Genomic DNA, 18942 nt, shown 5'->3' on the forward strand with positions numbered 1-18942 from the left:
CAACAGATGGAAGATCTTTCTTTCTTTCTGTCTCTCCTTCTCTATGTATTTCTGTTTTCCAATATGAATAAATAAATCTTAAAAAAATTTTTTTTTCTTCTAAGAAGTAGGGATCCCTGGCATAAGTGTTACATTGAAAAGATTAGGTTGTCACTTGAGATGCTTCCTAACCTGCTACCATACCTGTGAAGATAGTAGAAGATTGCCCAATTATTTGGCCCATGCTACCCATTTGGGAGACCTGGCTGGGGTTTCTGGCTCCTTGCTTCTGCTTGACCCAGCCCTGGCTGTTATGGCCATGTGGGGAGGGAACCAGCAGATGGACGATCTCTCTCTCTCTCTCTTACTCTCTCACTGCATCTCCCCTTTCTCTGTTGCTTTGCCTTTCAAATCAATGAATAAATCTTTAAAAACTACTTTCAAAAAAGAAAACGAAAGACCCATTTTATTTAAAAAAAAAAAAGTGGGGGGAAAGAATTTGGTGTCATGGTTAAGCTGCTGCTTGGGACACCTGCACCCATGTTGGAGTGTCTGAGTTCAAGACCTGTCTCTACTTGTAACTGCAGCTTCCTGGTAAGCAGTGCCGTGGGAAGCAGCGGGTGATGGCTTAGCTGCTGACCTGAGTCCTGACCTTCCTCATGGGTGACAGATGGAGTTCCCAGTTTCTGTCCTCAAATTAGTACAGCACTGATGGTTGTGAGCATTCGTAAGGCAAACCAGTAGGGGAAAGAGCTCTGTGTGTCTTTCTTTCTGCCTTTCAAGTTAAAAAAAAAAAAAATTAATGAAAAAGGAATAAAGGAACAAGGAAAGAAGGAAGCAAAAGTCTTCCAAAGAGACCCAAAAGGTAAAGTAGGCCAAAGTGGAGCTGCTGTGTTTGATGCTCCAGGAGCTGGAGCAGACCACCGTGGCTCAACTTCCTCCCTGCCTGCACTGCAGCAGCCCCCAGCCCCCCAGGGGTGCTGGCAGGATAGCAGCTGGGCTATCTCTACAGCACCGCGGAACTAATGCACAGCTGCAGTCGGTATGAGGTCATCGCTACAGTCTGAATCTTTCCTTCCTTCCTTTTTAAAAAGGATTGATTGAAAGAGAAAGAATGGATGAGAATCTTGCATCCCGTGGTTGATATTCCAAGTGGCTGCAGTACCCAGGATGGAGGCAGGGTCAAGTCAAGAGCCCAGAGCTCTAATCCAGGTCTCCCACATGGGTGGCATGGGGGCCCAGCTACCTGTACCATCTTCAGCCGCTTACCCAGGTGCATTAACAGGCAGCTGGATTGGGAGTGCAACAACTGGGATGTAAAGTAGAGCCATTCGTGTATGACAGATGACAGTTTAACCCACTATGCCATCATTGCCAGCCCCAAACTCCTTTGATTCTTTCATTCTTTCCTCTTTCCACTTGACCTTTAGAGTTAAAGTGGAAAAATCAAGATAAGTTCACTTTGTACTCTAGTTCACTATGTACTCTGAGAGGTAAACATTTAACTAGCTAATTTCTAAGGTCCCTTCAAATCATTCTCTCTGGAATGTGTTATCAGGAAGGTAGAACTGGACTGAGATTTTCATTGCAAAGAAAGGATTTGCTTTTGTAACAAAAATTGAAACCCAGCAGCTTTAGGAAACCATTTCAAAGCCTTTTAATAAAACAATATTTTTTTTTTTCAGCAAATACACTTTTTTTTTTGGAACATTTTTTATTTTGACAATCTTTACATAGTTAATTAGGGTAAAAAGGTTCAAGGGCTACAGGAAAGTGGGGAAGACTAGTATTTTTTTCCATATTGTTTCCTTCATGTTTAAAGGGAGATATTAAGGGAGAAGGCCCACCCAATTTCCCACCCTCCCCAGGTCCCGGATGTAGGGCATGCTCTGAGGTTCTTGCTCAAGTGGTTTTGATATTTCAGCATTTATGAATTGCTGCCAATCTTACCATTCCAAGCACTATGAGGTCCTTGAAGAATCCACTGATTGACATAGTCCATCATAGAGTCTCTGTTTGCCCCATATTTCGCTGCCAAGATATAGCTGAATTGGTTGGTTGACCTGTTCTGTCTTCTCTCTTTTCTTGGTTAGGATTCTGAGTCCAGCATTTTGATTGGGGAGATCTCCAAAGAAACTTTGTCTGAGGTGTTCTCAAACCAGATTCTTTTTTTTTTTTAAGATTTATTTATTTATTGGAAAGTCAGATATACAGAGAAGAGGAGAGATAGAGAGGAAGATCTTCCGTCCGATGATTCACTTCCCAAGTGAGTGCAATGGCTGATACTATGCCGATCCAAAGCCAGGATTCAAGAACTTCTTCCGGGTCTCCCATGCGGGTGCAGGGTCCCAAAGCTTTGGGCCATCCTCGACTGTATTCCCAGGCCACAAGCAGGGAGCTAGGTGGTTAGTGGAGCTGCCATTTTGACATGAACCGGTGCCCATATGGGATCCCGGCGCATTCAAGGCGAGGACTTTAGCCGCTAGGCTACGCCGCCGGGCCCAAACCAGATTCTTGTATGTGGTAGCAAGTACAGGGCCCGGCACAGTCCATTGCCCCGATCAGGTAAAATACACTTCTGATCATAGGTATTTTTTAAATTAAAATGAGAAATTTGGAGTGGGCATTTGACACAGTAGTTGAAATACCACTTGGGAGACCCATATCCTTGGGTTCAAGTCCTAGTCGCCACTTTCGCAAATCCAGCTTCCTGCCCGGGAGACAGTGCTGACAACTCAAGCACTTGTGCCTCTGCCACCACACAGGAGACCAGAGTTGGGTTTCAGGCTCCTGACTCTGACCTGGCCCAGCCCTGGCCATCAGCAGCATCTGAGGAATGAACCAGCACATGGAAGTTCTCTTTTGTCTCTGTCTCCCACTGACTTTTTGCCTTCAAATAAACAAAAGTTTTAAATAAAACCAGAATGTTCTGAATCCTTTAAAAATACTCTATATGGCCTTCAAAACAATCCAGTGGAAGGTGGATTAAAGGTTTCTACATAGAAAAAAAAAGAGTAGCCCTTTGATTATTATGTAAGCTGGGAATTGTTTACATGGAAGTTTTACTTTCTGTATGTTTGAGCTTTTCTGTCTGACTGAACCTCCATGTTTGATTTTGCCCATCGACTATAGGCGTCAGCTTCAGACTCAAGCAGAGCTGGTCTTGGAGGAGAACAAGCTGTTGCTAAAACACTTGGAGATCCAGCAAGTGAAAGCCACGGAGGCCCACCAGGAGCATCTCCAAGAAGGTGAGGGCTTTGCCGTGGTGACGGGTGATGTCACTGTTTCGTCATTGGAAACAGACGAAATCGTGTTTGTTTAAGATGGAGTAAAGCTCTTCCATACAGTGGTTCATACCCAAACAGTTGGGTCCCAACAGTTGGTACTAGCCAAGGCCAAAGCCAGGAGCCAGGAATTCCCAGTAATAGAAGCTGAATCAGAAATGGAATACCTAGGACTTGAACTCGCCCTCCTATGAGATGTGAGTGTCTCAAGAGTCAGCTTAACATGCTGCACTACCATGCCTGCCTCAACCAAGTCTTTTAGAATATGGAGGTACTTCCAGAAATTTAGAAAATGGATTAAAAGTTGTTTATTTTTGTGTAAAAAAAAAAACAACAACTTGAAATTGATGTATACACTGAGTACTCAAAAGGTTCATAGAAAGACATGGGTTTCAAACATTTTTACACCATCGTAAATGCATGCTTTAATTCCATTTTCGTGACCTTTGGGAAGTAGCCTTCCATGTTCTTTGCTGAAATGCGACTGCTTATAACATTACTGGCTATTACCCTTGATGGCATGGGCCGCTTCCCCTCCGCACCCTGCACACAGTGTGTCTAATAATGACTCTGTAATCACTTGGAAGGGACTCAAATGGTGCCTGAGAAGTAGGAAAAAGCATGTGAGGTAAATTCTTGAAACAACAGAAGAATTCTTCTCCAAATATGTGTTGGATGAGTAAATAATCAGGAAAGTTTTATCCTGTGACCACTGGCTCCATAGGGTTCTTCCCTTTCTCTGTTGCTGGAAACATCTTGGCTTGTATCCCCTGGGATGACTCTCCATCAGAAAGCTTCCCCACAGAGAGGACCCTAGCAGCAGGTAACGGACTTTGAAGTGCGCCTTGTGAGCAGCAGTTTCTTCAGAGAGTAGTAGAAGTTTTTGTTGTTGTTGTTTTGTCTTCTTCTTTACTGATTTTTCTTTCCCAGTAGAGAACAGCGTAGCACAGAAAGCTGAGCCACAAGCTGCCTAGTGTGGCCCCTCCTTCCTTCCTTCCTGTTTATCTTTTAGCACCCACATGTGGAATGATCCTCCATACTGTGGAAGGGTTCATTTCCAGTACTTTCTGTTGCTGAAGCTTCACATGTTTTGGATAATGACAGCATGTCTAACTGTGAGAGAGAACCAGAGGAATTTCCTGCAGAGGGCTTCTTCGTAGACCTGATTGTCCCAGGAGTCCTTGCCTTTAGTCTTAGTTCATGTTCTCTTCGGTAGCAAAACGCCCAGTGATGGATGCTTGCTAAAAGAAAGGAGGAGGGGTGAACATTTGGTTCATTGTATAAGATGCCACTTCGGGGCCAAGTGTGCCAGGATCCCACATGGGTGCCAGTTCATGTCCTGGCAGCCCCACTTCCCATCCAGCTCTCTGCTTGTGGCCTGGGAAGGCAGTAGAGGATGGCCCAAGGCCTTGGGAGCCTGCACCTGTGTGGGAAACTAGGAGGAGGCTCCAGGCTCCTGGCTTTGGATCAGCTCGGCTCCAGCCGTTGTGGCCACTTGGGGAGTGAATCAGCAGACGGAAGATCTTCCTCTCTGTCTCTCCTCCTCTCTGTATATCTGACTTTCTAATAATAATAATAATAATAAATCTTTAGAAGAACAAGCTTTGTACACCCATATCCTAACAGAATGAGAGGTCATGTGGAGAGGCAGGAGGCCATGGATTCTAGGGGCCAGCCTCATTCATTCTTTTTGTAACAATCAACTCTGATAGGAACTAACTAGGCCCTGGAGTGAACTGCATTAACAGGGCTGGCACTGTTGCATAGTAAGTTAAGCCTCTGTCACAGTTCAAGTTCCAGCTACTACACTTCTGATCCAGCTCTCTGCCAACATGCCTGGGAAAGCAGCCAAGGATGGCCCAAGTCCCTGTGACCCTGCTCCCACATGGAAAACACCGAGGAAGCTCCAGGCTCCTGGCTTTGGACCAGCTCGGCTCTGGCCATTGCAAATATTTGGGGACTGAACCAGTGGGTGGACAGGCTCTTGCTGTCTTTCCTTCTTTCTGTGTGTAAGTCTGCCTTTCAGATAAAAATAAATAAATATATATTTTTTAAGTCCCTTATGACCTAACACCACCACACTAGGGACCAAGCCTCCAGCACAGAAATCTCACTGGGGACAATGCGCATCCAGACCATAGCACTGGTGTCCTTGGCACTGGGGCAAGAACTTAGTTTTCAGGAGTAGAGATGACAGGGACATTACTTACTTATATACCAAACTTCCATTTTTTCAGACATACCAGATTCTTCTGTCACGTGGAACCCTCAGCATTATCCACACATTCCCCAGAAACAGCCACTCTTGCCAATTGTATGTCTCCATCTAGCAGAGAAAGGTCATGTTTAATGCTGTAATACTCTGAAGTGCTGATATCAACAGATACCCAGAGAATTATCTTTTCCGTACCAGCAATTACGTGCCACCGTGCCACACGGAATGAACATATTTATGATTTGTTTTTTAAAATTTTATTTTAAAAGAGTGAGAGAGAGCTATGCAGAGGGATCTTGAATCCAGCGGTTCACTCCCAGAATATCTGTTAACAGTCAGGGCTAGACTGAAATCTAGAACTCAGCTCTCCATGTGGGTGGGTCTTCCACGGGTCTTCCACGTGGGTGGCAGGCATTTAGTCCCTGAACCCAAACTGACTGCCTCGCAGAGCGTGCCTTAGCACACGGGAAGCTGAAAGCAGAGGAACCAGGACTTGACCCGGGCACTCTGATAACAGGATGTGCGTATCTCAAGTGGCAAGTTCATCATTGCACCAAATGCCTACCATATGATTTCCTTGAAATACAGGACATAAAATATATAAAAACTTAATGAGGGAGACCCAGCGTGGTGGCTCAGAAGGCTGTATCTTTACCACACGTGCCAGAATCACATTTGTGCCAGTTCATGTCCTGGCTGCCCCACCTTCCATCCAGCTCCCTGCTTGTGGCCTTGGGACCCTGCACCCATGTGGGAGATTTGGGAAGAACTCCTGATCCCAGGCTCCTGGCTTCAGATCTGCTCAGCTCCTGCCGTTGTGGCTATTTGGAAGCGAACCAGTGGATGAGGATCTCTCTGTCTCTCCTTGTCTCTGTAAATCTGCCTTTCCAAGAAAAATCAATCTTCAAAAGAATTTAATGAGGAAATAAAATGAATAAATGGGGTTCTGACTTTTGTCATGTATGATGTCCTTGAAAATCTTGTGGTTTCAGAGGTCTCATGATACATGCTTGGGCATCTATATATGGCATAAAGTGTCAGTTCTCTGAAGACTGAAGTCATGCCTTATTAAATATTATAATAATCCCTAGTTAAAAAAATGTTTAGTAATCCCTACTGTTTTTTTTTTTAATGTGCATACTATGGTGAGTGATTCCAGCTCACCCCATCCCCACCCTCACTCTAACGGAAACCAAGATCTTCAGATGTGCCTGCCTTTATATGACATGGTGTAGGATTTACATAGAGCTCTGCACACTTACTTCCCATACTTTAAATCATCTCAAGAGTTCTTAAAATACAGAATGCCATGTCAAACCCATGCAAATACTTGTTCTGTTAGGGCACTTGGTATTGCAGTTAAAACACTCCTTGCTATATCCAGCTTCCATACTTGGGTGTCTAGGCTCACGCCAAGTTCTGATCTCGACTCCACCTGCTGTGCAGGGGAAGCAGCGGGCCAAGTGTTTGGGTCCCTCTTGGTTTTCCAACACCTAGCTCTGGCCTGGCCAGACCATGGCTCTTGTGGATTTTTCAGGAGTGAGCCAATGGAAAGGAGATGTGTGTTTATTTTTTTCTCTGCCTTTCAAATAAATGAGAACGAAAGAAAGGGGGTGGGGGAGGGAGGAAAGAAGCAAGAAAGGAAGAAAAGAAAGGAAGAGAGAGAGAGAGGGAGGGAGCTTGAATGTTCAGTTAAGATGCAAGTTTTTCTCCCAGGTTTTTTTTTTTAAAGATTTATTTTTTATTATTTTCTTTATTGGAAAGGCGGATATACAGAGAGGAGAGACAGAGAGGAAGATCTTCCGTCCGATGATTCACTCCCCAAGTGAGCGCAACGGGCCGATACTATGCCGATCCGAAGCCAGGAGCCTCTTCCAGGTCTCTCACGTGGGTGCAGGTTCCTAAAGCTTTGGGCCGTCCTCGACTGCTTTCCCGGGCCACAGGCAGGGAGCTGAAAGGGAAGCGGCACCCATATGGGATCCCGGGCGTGCTAGGCGAGGACCTTAACCACTTGCGCCACCGTGCCGGGCCCTCCCAGGTTTTGTTTTTTTTTTTTAAATTTTGTTGATTGAAGCCCTTGATCTAACACCCCTGACTTCAGAAGGCTGACTGGGCATTCAGTGACTGCTGATAGTAAGATAGTCATTTCTATGAACCAGGCCTTAGTATGAATGTGTAACTCTCCAAAGGAGTTTTAATACAACACTTGATAAGCCAGGTTGCATTGGTATAGTCAAGTTATTAGGCCTTCTGGGTAATTCTGTGTCCATCTCTTTTTGTCTCTCAGTTGCTAAGCTGACTAAAAAATTGATGCTGCTGGAATCTACCACGCAGACCCAGGAGGAGGAGCTCAGGGCCAGGAAGGAGCAGGTGGAGGCCTTACAAGCTCAATGCCAAGAACTCCAGACACGCCTGGGGGACACCATTGAAGCAGAAGTTCATGCGTCAATTGTAAATAAATTAAAAAGGTAAGGATTTTTTTTTTAAAGATTTATTTATTCTATTGGAAAGGCAGATGTACAGAGAGGAGGGGAGACAGAGAGGAAGATCTTCCGTCCTATGGTTCACTCCCGAAGTGACCACAACAGCAGGTGCTGCGCCGATCCGAAGCCAGGAGCCAGGAACCTCTTTCCAGGTATCCCACATTGGGCCGTGCTAGGCTGCTTTCCCAGGCCACAAGCAGGGAGCTGGATGGGAAGTGGAGCTGCTGAGATTAGAACCAGCACCCATATGGGATCCCAGCACGTTCAAGGTGAGGACCTTAACCATTACGCTGTTGTGCTGGGCCCAAAAAAGTAAGGATTTTAAGTCTCTTCCAATGTTAACGAGTCACTGCCTGCAGTGGCATAAGCAGAGTTGAGACAGGTTGCTTGCTCTTTCTGTGGATTTTTTAAACCACAGAGTCAAGGGAGGTTTCTCGAGCTTCTTGTGAATTTTTTAAAACTTATCTGAGTGTGGTGTCTGTAGGTGAAGATGGCAATTTGTCATGAAGAACCTGGATGTCCCTTTTCTTTTTTTTTTTTTCTTCTTGAGTGGGCAGAGAGGGCAAGGTCGGAGAGAGATGTTTCTGTCTTTCATCTTGGGTCCATGGGGAGAGAGAGCGCACCACTGTGGCTTCTCATGAGCCCAGGAAGGGGAGTGGTTACCAGGTATGACCATCCAGTCTGAGGTGAGGGGTCATGTCATTTGACAGGTAGGCAGACTGTGTTATATAAGGTGGGGGACAGCTGTCCAGGGACAGTGCTGGCCCAGCGGGAGCATCGCAGCTGGGCACCATGAGTGAGGCTCCAGGAAGCACATTGCATCGGGCGGGGTGGGGGGAGGCTGTCGGACAGCAGGCTGCACAGCAGGTGACACTGAGTGTTAGCTTCCATGTGCCGGAAAGCCAGTACAACCCGTGAGCGCCTGGGGACCTTTCAGACGGCAGGTGCAGGGACTCGGCGGCATCTCCTTGGGTTTGCGTTCCAGCCCAGGCTAAGAGTCCCCAGCCCCTGGTGGCGACTTCCTACCAATGCCCAGACCCAAGTGGGCAGTGGTGATGATGCAAGTAGTTAGGTTCCTGCCACACATCTGGGTGACCTGCGTTGTATTCCAGACTTGGTGTTTCAGGCTGGCCTAGCCTTAGCCATTGCAGGCTTTCGACAATAATAATTAATAATAAACTAGAATATTTGTAACTACATAGTATAAATGAAAGTTCTTCAAAACCATTCTTTATTTTTTCTTTTGGAAAAAAAAAAATTGAGAGACAACTCCATTCCCTGTTTCACAGGTATGAATGCCTGCCATATCCAAGGTTGAACTAGATCAAACTAGGAATCAGAAATGCTTTCTGGTCTCCCACATGGGCAGTGAGAACCAGGACACTTGCCTCCCAGGTCTTCATTAGCAGGAAGCCAGAGTCAGGAGCCAGAGGTAGACACTGAAACTTGCCACTCTGTAATGTGGGATGTGAGCACCCTAGCTGATGTCATATACCAGCTAAACACCCACCCTAGAATTATTTATTTCTGGAACTTTCTGTTTAGTATTTCCATATTGTAATTTATCATGGATAACTGAAACCTCAAAAAGCAAAACTAGATATAAGGAGAGACCGCTATAATTTCTAAACTTGTATGGAGAACATGATTAAAAACCAATCCAGGTTTTTATCAACTAATATCAAACTAATATCAAAGCAATCCAGGGTCCCAGTACTTTCAGCAACAACTAGGACCAGGCCAGGCCAAACCCAGTAGCCAAAAACAAGTCTCCCATGTGGGTGGCAGGTGCCAACTAAGCTACCACGGTGCCACCTTATCATGAAACTGGATTGGAAATGAACGTGGGACTCGAACCAGGCACACCCATACTGCATGTGTGTGTCCCAATGCAGTGGCTTAGCCTATGGTGCCACAGCTCCTGTCACTAATTCAGGAGAAACAAGTTTCCAACTTCTGGTTCACTCCGCAAAGGCTCTCAGTAGTCCTAGGCTAGAGGCAAAGGCTAGGTGGAAGGAATTCAGTGCAGGTGCTCCATGTGGGTGACAGGAACTCAGATCAGCAGCCAGAATCGCGCATTGCATTCAGGAACTCAGATGGGGGATGTGGGCATCTTAACAAAGTTTTACATGCTTTGAATTTAGACTTGACTAAGTGATGTGCAGTCAATACAGATTCCTGATGCTTGCGACAAGTATGCAGCTCCTGTATCATCTATGCAAAAATTCTTTTTATTAAAGATTTATCTGTTTATTGGAAGGTCGGAGTGATAGAGATGGAGACATAGAGAAAGATCTGCTGTCTACTGGTGTGCTTGCCTAGTGATTGCAAGGCCAGGGCTGGGCCAGGCTACAGACAAGAGCCTGGGACTCCATCTGGGTCACCCATGTGGGTGGCAGGGTCCATGGGATTGGGCCATCTTCCACTGCTTTCCCAGGGAGACCCAGTTAGCAGGGAGCTGGATCAGAAGCGGGACAGCAAGGACACAAACCAGCACTCCAGCATCATGCTGGCAATGCAAACAGCAATGTAACCCACTGTGCCACAGTTTCAGGCACATCTATGCAAATGTGACAGCATGCCAGCTGGTGTTCAATGTACCAACTATCTCCTCTGTTTCCTCTGTCATGTAAATGGTATTTGTGAGATTAGGTATTTGATGCAGTGACTGAGACAGCTTCCAATGCATATATCGAATGTCACAGTGGCACTGGGTTGCCACCCAGCTCCTCCACGTCTGAGTGACTTCCTTGCTAATTCATGCCACGGGAGGAGACAGCAGATAATTGCCCAAGTGGTAGGGGTCCCCGCCACTCCCATGGGAGGCCTGAGTGGAGCTCCAGGCTTCTCACTTTGGCGTGACGCCGCCCTGTCTCTTGTGGTCATTCAGAGAGTAACCCAGTAGATGGAATATCCCTGGACTCTTTTTCCTCTCTCTGCCTTTCATCGAAAGTGAAAGTAAACATAAATTAAACATTTAAAAGTATCTGTAAAAACATGTATTTATATTGACACTGTTTGGAAATCACATTTTAGTAGCAGGGTTTTTTTCCCCCTTGGTGGTTCAGATTAGTTTGCTGAGAGGAGTGGGATGTTCATTGGTATCTATAGGAACATAGAAGCAAAACCTGCGGGCAGAGGGAAACAAAAGGGGGGGAATTACATTACCAGGAGCAATGGGGGTCTGCCCAAGCATGTCTCCTCGCTCGTCCTCAGGTCTGGGATGGGGTGATGTTCCCACCGAGCCTGCCTGATGTGCACCTAGGGGCCAGGGACTGAGCCGCTTTCCCGTGTGTCCGGCGCAGCTGCCTCGTTATTGTCCCCGTGTCCTGGATGCAGACCTTGCCACTGCCCTTTGTCCTTCAGCCAGTTACAGGAGAAGGATGAGAAAGGAATCGCTGAGGTGGAAGAGTTGCTAGAAACACTGACCATTTTGCAAACGCACCAGAAGAAATTGTTTTTGGAGAAGGACAGTTTGGCAGCTAAAAACCAAACCCTGGAAGCCGAGCTTAAAAAGGCACAGAAGATAAACAGGTTTGTATTTATTTATTTTTTTTTAATTTTCTTTGCCAATAGTTAAAAAAAAAAAGAGAGAGAGAGAAAAGGAAAACTGAAGAATATTCCATTTCATTTTGTTTTCTTCCCGTTAGTAGTGGCTATACTATTAGAAAAGGGTAATTGGGTCAGGGCAGCTGGATATTAGCGTGTAAGTACAGCAAAGCCTTTTCCATTGATCGACACTAACTAGTATCATTTATTTTAACAAGGTTCATTTATTTTACTGGAAAGTCAGATATACAGGGAGGAGGAGAGACAGAGAGGAAGATTTTCGATCCACCTGTTCACTCCCCAAGTGGCCACAATGGCTAGAGCTGAGCCAATCTGAAGCCTGGAGCCTGGTGCCTCTTCCAGGTCTCCCATGTGGGTGCAGGGTCCCAAGGCTTTGGGCCGTCCTCGGCTGCTTTCCCAGGCCACAAGCAGGGAGCTGGATGGGAAGTGGGGTCTCCGGGATTAAAACTGGCACTCATATGGGATCCCAGCGTGTGCAAGGCGAGGACTTTAGCCACTAGGCTACCACACTGGGCCCCAGAAGTTCCTTTTTAACTGTTTCCCAAAAGTCTACTTTGGGATTGCCAAAAATCTACTAGAACTTGAGCTAAGAAGTTAACAGAATATTTAATTAGCCTGTTCATTACTAGGCATTTTTTGAGTCTTGTTGTCTTGATTTGGAGTCATTATTAAGCCTGATTTCAAGCTGAATTCATTGCCCACTGCCCCTCCCCCCATACCTAATGAAAGATTGGGTTCTTGAAGAATGGTATCTACATGTTGAACTACTGTCTGTTGCTAAAATAAACATGTACACACTGTTAATATTGCAACTCATAAGGTTTTATTTTTCTCCTACCCTTTGGGGCAACACACAAGGAAATCGCGAAAGAAAATTGATCTCCTCAGAAAGCAGGTGGACAAAGCCCTGGGCAACGAGATGTCTGCCCACCAGTACCTGGCGAGCATTGTCGGCCTGGCAGAGAGCGTGGCCCAGGAGCGGGACACGCTTAGGGTTTTGGTGAGTTTGCTCAAATTTACATCAATGTAAACGAGCTGCAAATTGGTAAGCAAATGCTATTTTTGGAATATCTTTTAATGGGCCTGGTGCAATAACCTAGAGGCTAAAGTCCTTGTCGTGCGTGAACACTGGGATCCCATGTCCTGGTTCCTGGTCTGACTTCCCCGCTTCCCATCCATCTCCCTGCTTGTGGCCTGGGAAAGCAGTGGAGTACAGCACAAAGCCTTGGGACCCTGTACCCATGAGGGAGACCTGGAAGAGGCTCCTGGCTTCAGATCAGCTCAGCTGTGGCCATTGCAGCCACCTGGGAGTGAACCAGTAGATGGGAGACCTTTGTCTCCCCTTGTCTCCCCTTGTCTCTGTAAATTTTCCTTTCCAATAAAAATAAATAATTTTTTTTATAAAGTGAGTATCTTTTAAATAATTCATAAAACGCTTTGCATTTTGGGCCTGGTGCGATGGCCTAGCGGCTAAAGACCTCGCCTTGAACGCGCCAGGATCCCATATGGGCGCCAGTTCTAATCCTGGCAGACTCACTTCCCATCCAGCTCCCTGCTTGTGGCCTGGGAAAGCAGTCGAGGATGGCCTAAAGCCTTGGGACCCTGCACTCGCGTGGGAGACCCGGAAGAGCTCCAGGCTCCTAGCTTCAGATCGGCACAGCACCGGCTATTGCGGTCACTTGGGGAGTGAATCATCAGATGGAAGATCTTCCTCTCTGTCTCTCCTCCTTTCTGTACATCTGACTTTGCAATAAAAAAATTTTTTTTTTTTTTTTTTTTAAAGATTTATTTTTATTATTTTTTTATTGGAAAGGCGGATATACAGAGAGGAGAGACAGAGAGGAAGATCTTCCGTCCGATGATTCACTCCCCAAGTGAGCGCAACGGGCCGATACTATGCCGATCCGAAGCCAGGAGCCTCTTCCGGGTCTCCCACGCGGGTGCAGTTTCCCAAAGCTTTGGGCCGTCCTCGACTGCTTTCCCAGGCCACAGGCAGGGAGCTGGAAGGGAAGCGGGGCTGCCGGGATTAGAACCGGCGCCCATATGGGATCCCGGGCGTGCAAGGCGAGGACTTAACCACTTGTGCCACCGCGCCGGGCCCTAAAAAAATTTTTTTAAAGAAATATTTTTTTAAAAGCTTTGCATTTAAAACTTTTAAGTACATATTTTCAGATTGTGTAAACTTTAGCTTTTTAACAATGAGGACATTTTTGAAATGCGAATGTGGCCAGCCTTGTGGCACAGTGAGGTAAGCTGCCTTAGAGACGCTGACATTCAGTGTCTGGCGTTCCACTGTGAGCGTAGCCGTTCTGCCTCAATCCAGCTTCCTGCTAATGCATCATGGGATGGAAGATCTTCCTCTCTGTCTCTCCTCTTCTCTGTATATCTGCCTTTCCAATAAAGAAAATAAAAAAAATAAATCTTTAAAAAAGGATTTATTTATTTTTGATTGGAAAGTCAGATACACAGAGAGGAGGAGAGACAGAGCGGAAGATCTTCCATCTGATGGTTCACTCCCCAAGGGGCTGCAACAGGCCAGTGCTGAACAGATCTGGAGCTAGGAGCCAGGAGTTTCTTTTGGGTCTCCCACACGGATGCAGAATCTTAAGCCTTTGGGCCGTCCTCGACTGCTTTCCCAGGCCACAAGCTGGGAGCTGGATGGGAACCGGGGCTGCTGGGATATGAAGCAGCACCCATATGGGATCCTGGAGCATTCAAGGCCACTAGGCTACTGTGCCCTCTCTGTCTACCGGGCCCTCTCTGTCACTTTATTTTTCTCAGATATCATGCCTTTGGAAGGGAGAGCGGGAGGGACGAGTGGAGGAGTTTTGTTTTGTTTTTATGGCAAATTTAACCTATTCCATAATGGCAAACGATATAGGAAGGTAAATAAGGGGATTAGTCCATGTAATGAAGTAGGAACCATTGCCATCATGTATTTATTATACCTACAGATATATCTTTATACTGCTGTCTTAGTTCTGAAGATAAAATAAGAGAAAAATCTGCTATTCTTTGGTTCAATTCCCAAATGGCTGCAATGGCCAGAGCTAGTCTAGGCCCAAACTAGGGACCGGGGATCCCATGCTCATCTCCCACACGGTGGCTGGTGCCCGAACATCTGGGCCCTCATCTGCTGCCTTTCCAGGTACTCAGTTGACACTCTGATGGGAAATGCCAGCGTCACAAGCAATAGCTTCACCTGCTCTGCCACCCCGCTGGCCCTGAAGACTTTTACAATTAGGATAGTTGTTGGTGGGAATGGTGTAAGCCCGCTCATATGTTACTGGTGGTTTCTAACTCTTTTCCAGAGAAAGCATCCAGACTTTCTGGCCCAGCGGGTCCCACCCTAAAAAGCTGCTGTCCCCAGCAAAGTGCTGAATCCTGGTGTTTTCTGTAGTGGCACCAAGTGCTCGTTTCCCCTCCTGCTGTTGCCCACCCCAGTATTGAAAAGGCTTGTTGAAAAAACGTGCAGTGCCAAACAAACCCATTTCTCTTCCAGATATGTCTGGGGATTCTGAAGATAGAAGCCTTCTGTCTTAAAGGCAGGACACACAGGCGCCCTTGGCATGCAGGCCCTGTGGCTCCACGTGATCCCGGAGGCACCACAGGTCTCTCTGATGCAGTCGAGCTCCTCCCTTTGGCCCAACCTCTCATCTTTGTAGTCCTGGGCTGGAGGTCCAAAGGGAGGTCCCACACTCTGTGGGCAAACATTTCAAAGCTGCAGATGAAGCCAACGGACTCTAACAGTCCTCCCGTAATGGCCTGAAAGCCAGGCTGCTGTGTAGAATCCCTAAGACCTGCCCCCCCCCCCGCCACTCCCTCAAATTCACAGCTAAAACACAGGACTCAAGGGACGCTGCTGTCACCCACTCGGCTCCACCTGTCACTAGGCCCCTGTGAGCCCACAGACACCATTGCCCATCCAGAGGGGTACATGGCAGCTGTCAGGACTTCTGGGCCAGCTGCCTTGTGCCTGCGGGTTCCTTGTCCCTGGGAACACCGGGCTTTCCCTCTGCCGAAGTCTGGAGCAGTTGGGACTGCCCTGCTGGCCTCACCCATGTCCTAATTCTGGGCCGCATACACTGCATCACCCGGCCCTTGTGAAAACCCCCAGCTGCCCCCTTCCCCCCCGCCCCGGTGCATGCTTAGCAGGTAAGAATTCCACTGTGCTTCCGGAAGCTTCCACTGATTACCTGTGGCTAGGAAGAATATCTGTGTCACCATCTCACATTTCTGTGAGAGAAACAATAGTCTTAAATACTGATATCTTGATGTCTAATCCTGTTCCTTAGGCTGGCTTTTCCAAGTGACATGGGGCCAGTGTTTAACTCCGTCATATCTTTCCTTTCTAGAAAGTCAGACTGCCATCACCAGCTGCCTTAGTGGGAACCCTCACCTTTATTTAAGTTTTAGTATCTGACATAGTTAACTTACAGTGTGTACTGGATCATTTTCCATGTGGATATTAATCTAAACCAACTTCAGATGACATTCCTCTTGGATGCACAGCTCAATATGTTTGGATTGTAGAGTAGCCTATTAAATTATTCTTTTTTTAAAGATTTATTTTTTTTTATTGCAAAATCAGATATACAGAGAGAGGAGGAGAGACAGAGAGGAATATCTTCTGTCCGATGATTCACTCCACAAGTGACTGCAATGGCCAGAACTGTGCCAATCCAAAGCCAGGAGCGTGGAGCTCTTCCGGGTCTCCAACACGGGTGTGGGGTCCTAAGGTTTTGGGTTGTCCTCAACTGTTTTCCTAGGGAAAACAACAGGGAAAACAACAAGCAGGGAGCTGGATGGGAAGCGAGGCTGCTGGGATTAGAACCAGCGCCCATATGGGATCTCCGTGCATACAAGGCGAGAACATTAGAGCTAGGCCAAGCCGCTGGGCCGTATAAATTATTCTTAACCTCATAGATATTTAAGCTGCTACAAGTTTATTTGGCTCTTGTTAAATAGTCTTTAACATTTATTTAGTTTAAGATTTCTTTATTTATTTGAATGACTGTTGTATATCTAGAGAGAGTGAGAGATGGAGAGAGAGCTTTTCTGTCCACTGTTTCACTCCCTGAATAGCCACAACAGCTGGAGCTGAGCCACTTCAAAGCTAGGGGCTTCTTCCAGTTCTCCCATGTGGGTACAGGGGCTCACCTCCACTGCTTTCTGTTCCCAGCACATTAGCAGGTAGCTGGATCAGAAGTAGAGCAGCTGGAACTCAAAGCGGTACCCATCTGGTGTCACAAGCAGTGGTTTCACCTGCTTTGCTACAATGCCAACCTCTATTTATTTGAAAGTCAGGAAGAGAAATAGAGAGCTTCCATCCCCTGGTTCACTTCCTGTATGTCTACAACAGCCAAGGCTGGGCCTGGGCCAATAGCCAAAAACTCAGTCCAGGTCTCCCATGTTAGTGGTTGGAACCCAATCACTTGAGCCATCCACAGCTAACTCCCTGGTTGTTTTGCATTAGCAGGAAGCTGGAGTCCTGTGCCTGAGCTGGGAATTGAACCCAGATAGTCCAAAGCGGAGTACAGGCATCTTAACTGCTAACCAAAATGCTCACTCCCTAAACTTAATTTTTAATTCCATGTTTCCATGTGGTTTTTAAAGCCCTCTCACAGACTCTGCAATAAAAGAGATGTGTCCTGGAGACCCTATGCCCTCTAATATTGCCGTGAGGACACCTCATGTGCAGGCCCCTGCCATGGCTCCTCTTCAGCCGTTGGCCTGTGTTGTGTCCATAAAGGGCAAACAGAGTGGGCAGGGAAGGGGCTGGGAGGAGATGTTGGGAAAGGGCAGGTGGCAAGGATGAAGATTCCCAGTGGACAGTGATGATTTTTTTGCAAAAGAATTAGTCGTTATTTAAATTCTTCTATAAAACCAGGAGCCCACTCTTTCCTTTTCTCTCCATAGGCTACATATTTAGACGGTGAGAAGAACGGAGTCCTCAATAAAAGCATAAAAGACAAAATCCGACTGGGAAGGTTGGAGGAGCAGTTCAAGGTCAGTGGTGCCCTAGCCTCGGAGATGCCTTCTCCCCATCGATGGGCCTGCTGGTGCAGCTGTGGGTATTGAAGAAAGCTGAGGGTTTGAGTGTTTCTCGATCCATCCACAGAGTGAGTCTGTGTAAGGCTTCGCTGGCGTAAATCAGCACCTCTCAACTCGTGCTTCTCACGCCCTTGTGCTGTTGCTTCCTCGCCACATTCCAGCTCCTTGTAACAGACCATGTGCTTTGTTCATTCTTTCATGTGGCTGTTGTCTGTCTCTCTACCAAGCTACGCGCTCTAAAAGTGCAGGGAATGTTGGCTGTTCTTATTCACTGAAATATCCCAAGCACCTAGACTAGCACCTGGCCCACAGCAGTCTATAATTCTGTACATATTTGGGGAATTAATGAAATAATATACTTAAAAATTCCAGCAAGTCCAAAGCAATATTCAAAGTGATATCTCAACTCTGCCTCAGCAAGACTCAAAGGAGTGTGTCATTCTGTTAGTGACAGGATCCTTATAGACGTATTGTGGGTCATTTTCCTCTGTGGACTTCACCCCCCCCCTTTTTTTTTTTTAAGATTTTATTCTACTTGACAGAGTTACAAAGAGCGAGGGAGATACAGAGAGAGAGAGAGAGAGAGAGAGATCTACTATCTGCTGGTTGTCTTTCCAAAATAGCTACAACAGCCAGAGCTGGGCCAGTCTGAAGCTGGGAGCCAGAAGCTTCCTCTGGGTGTCCCATGTGGGTGCAGGAACCCAAGGACTTGAGCCATTTCCCAGGCCCCAAGCAGGGAGCTACATTAGAAGCAGAGCAGCCGGGACATGAACCAGTGCCCACATGGGATGCCAGCACCTGCAGGTAGAGGATTAGCTGGTTATGCCACCATGTGCCCTGCACCCCTCCACTTGCATTTTAGTTTTTGAAATGTACTGGATGTTACTTCCGAAAGAGGAGATGTGGCCTTCAGAGCAGATGGTTCTGCCGGGAAATCCGTGTCTTCATCACCTGTCTGGACAGGAGTCATCAGGAATGTTCACGTAGAGCGGAGATCTATGAGCAGGACCCAAGTTAGACAGGGCAGCATTTACCAGGAAGGCAAGAAAAGGCTTGGGAAACTAGGGAGATAACCTGTCAGGAAACCTCAGAAACACATGACTTCTAACGATAAGAACATTCTTTCAATAGCAGGGGCCTCAGTGTAATCTTAGGGCTACAGACAGAAGCATGTGTGAGGCGAACATCATAACCTCTACACTACAGAAACGGAGCTTAGACAGAAGCATGAATAAGGCCAGATTGAGAGAGGGAGAAAGAGAAGGAGGGAGGGAGCTGCAAGATGGTCAGTAGGGGAAGCATGGCACATTCATTACACTCGTCCTCAAAGAATTTCATTTCATCTCCAAGGAAATCA

General features: G+C 46.7%; 1 protein-coding gene across 1 annotated transcript in view; it reads left to right on the forward strand.

Annotated features, from left to right (window-relative positions):
- The window catches only part of CEP89 (centrosomal protein 89), a 65834-nt gene that overhangs the window by 37211 nt on the left and 9681 nt on the right, over nucleotides 1–18942 (forward strand). Inside the window, exons 13-17 of the mRNA XM_040976557.1 lie at nucleotides 3112–3227; nucleotides 7766–7946; nucleotides 11328–11495; nucleotides 12390–12531; nucleotides 17451–17540. Coding sequence (XP_040832491.1) covers nucleotides 3112–3227; nucleotides 7766–7946; nucleotides 11328–11495; nucleotides 12390–12531; nucleotides 17451–17540 — 697 coding nt within the window. The remainder of the gene's footprint in view (nucleotides 1–3111; nucleotides 3228–7765; nucleotides 7947–11327; nucleotides 11496–12389; nucleotides 12532–17450; nucleotides 17541–18942) is intronic.

This window comes from Ochotona curzoniae, unplaced genomic scaffold, assembly GCF_017591425.1.
Source record: "Ochotona curzoniae isolate NIBS_2020 unplaced genomic scaffold, NIBS_Ocur_1.0 contig_2699, whole genome shotgun sequence".
Lineage (NCBI taxonomy): Eukaryota > Metazoa > Chordata > Mammalia > Lagomorpha > Ochotonidae > Ochotona > Ochotona curzoniae.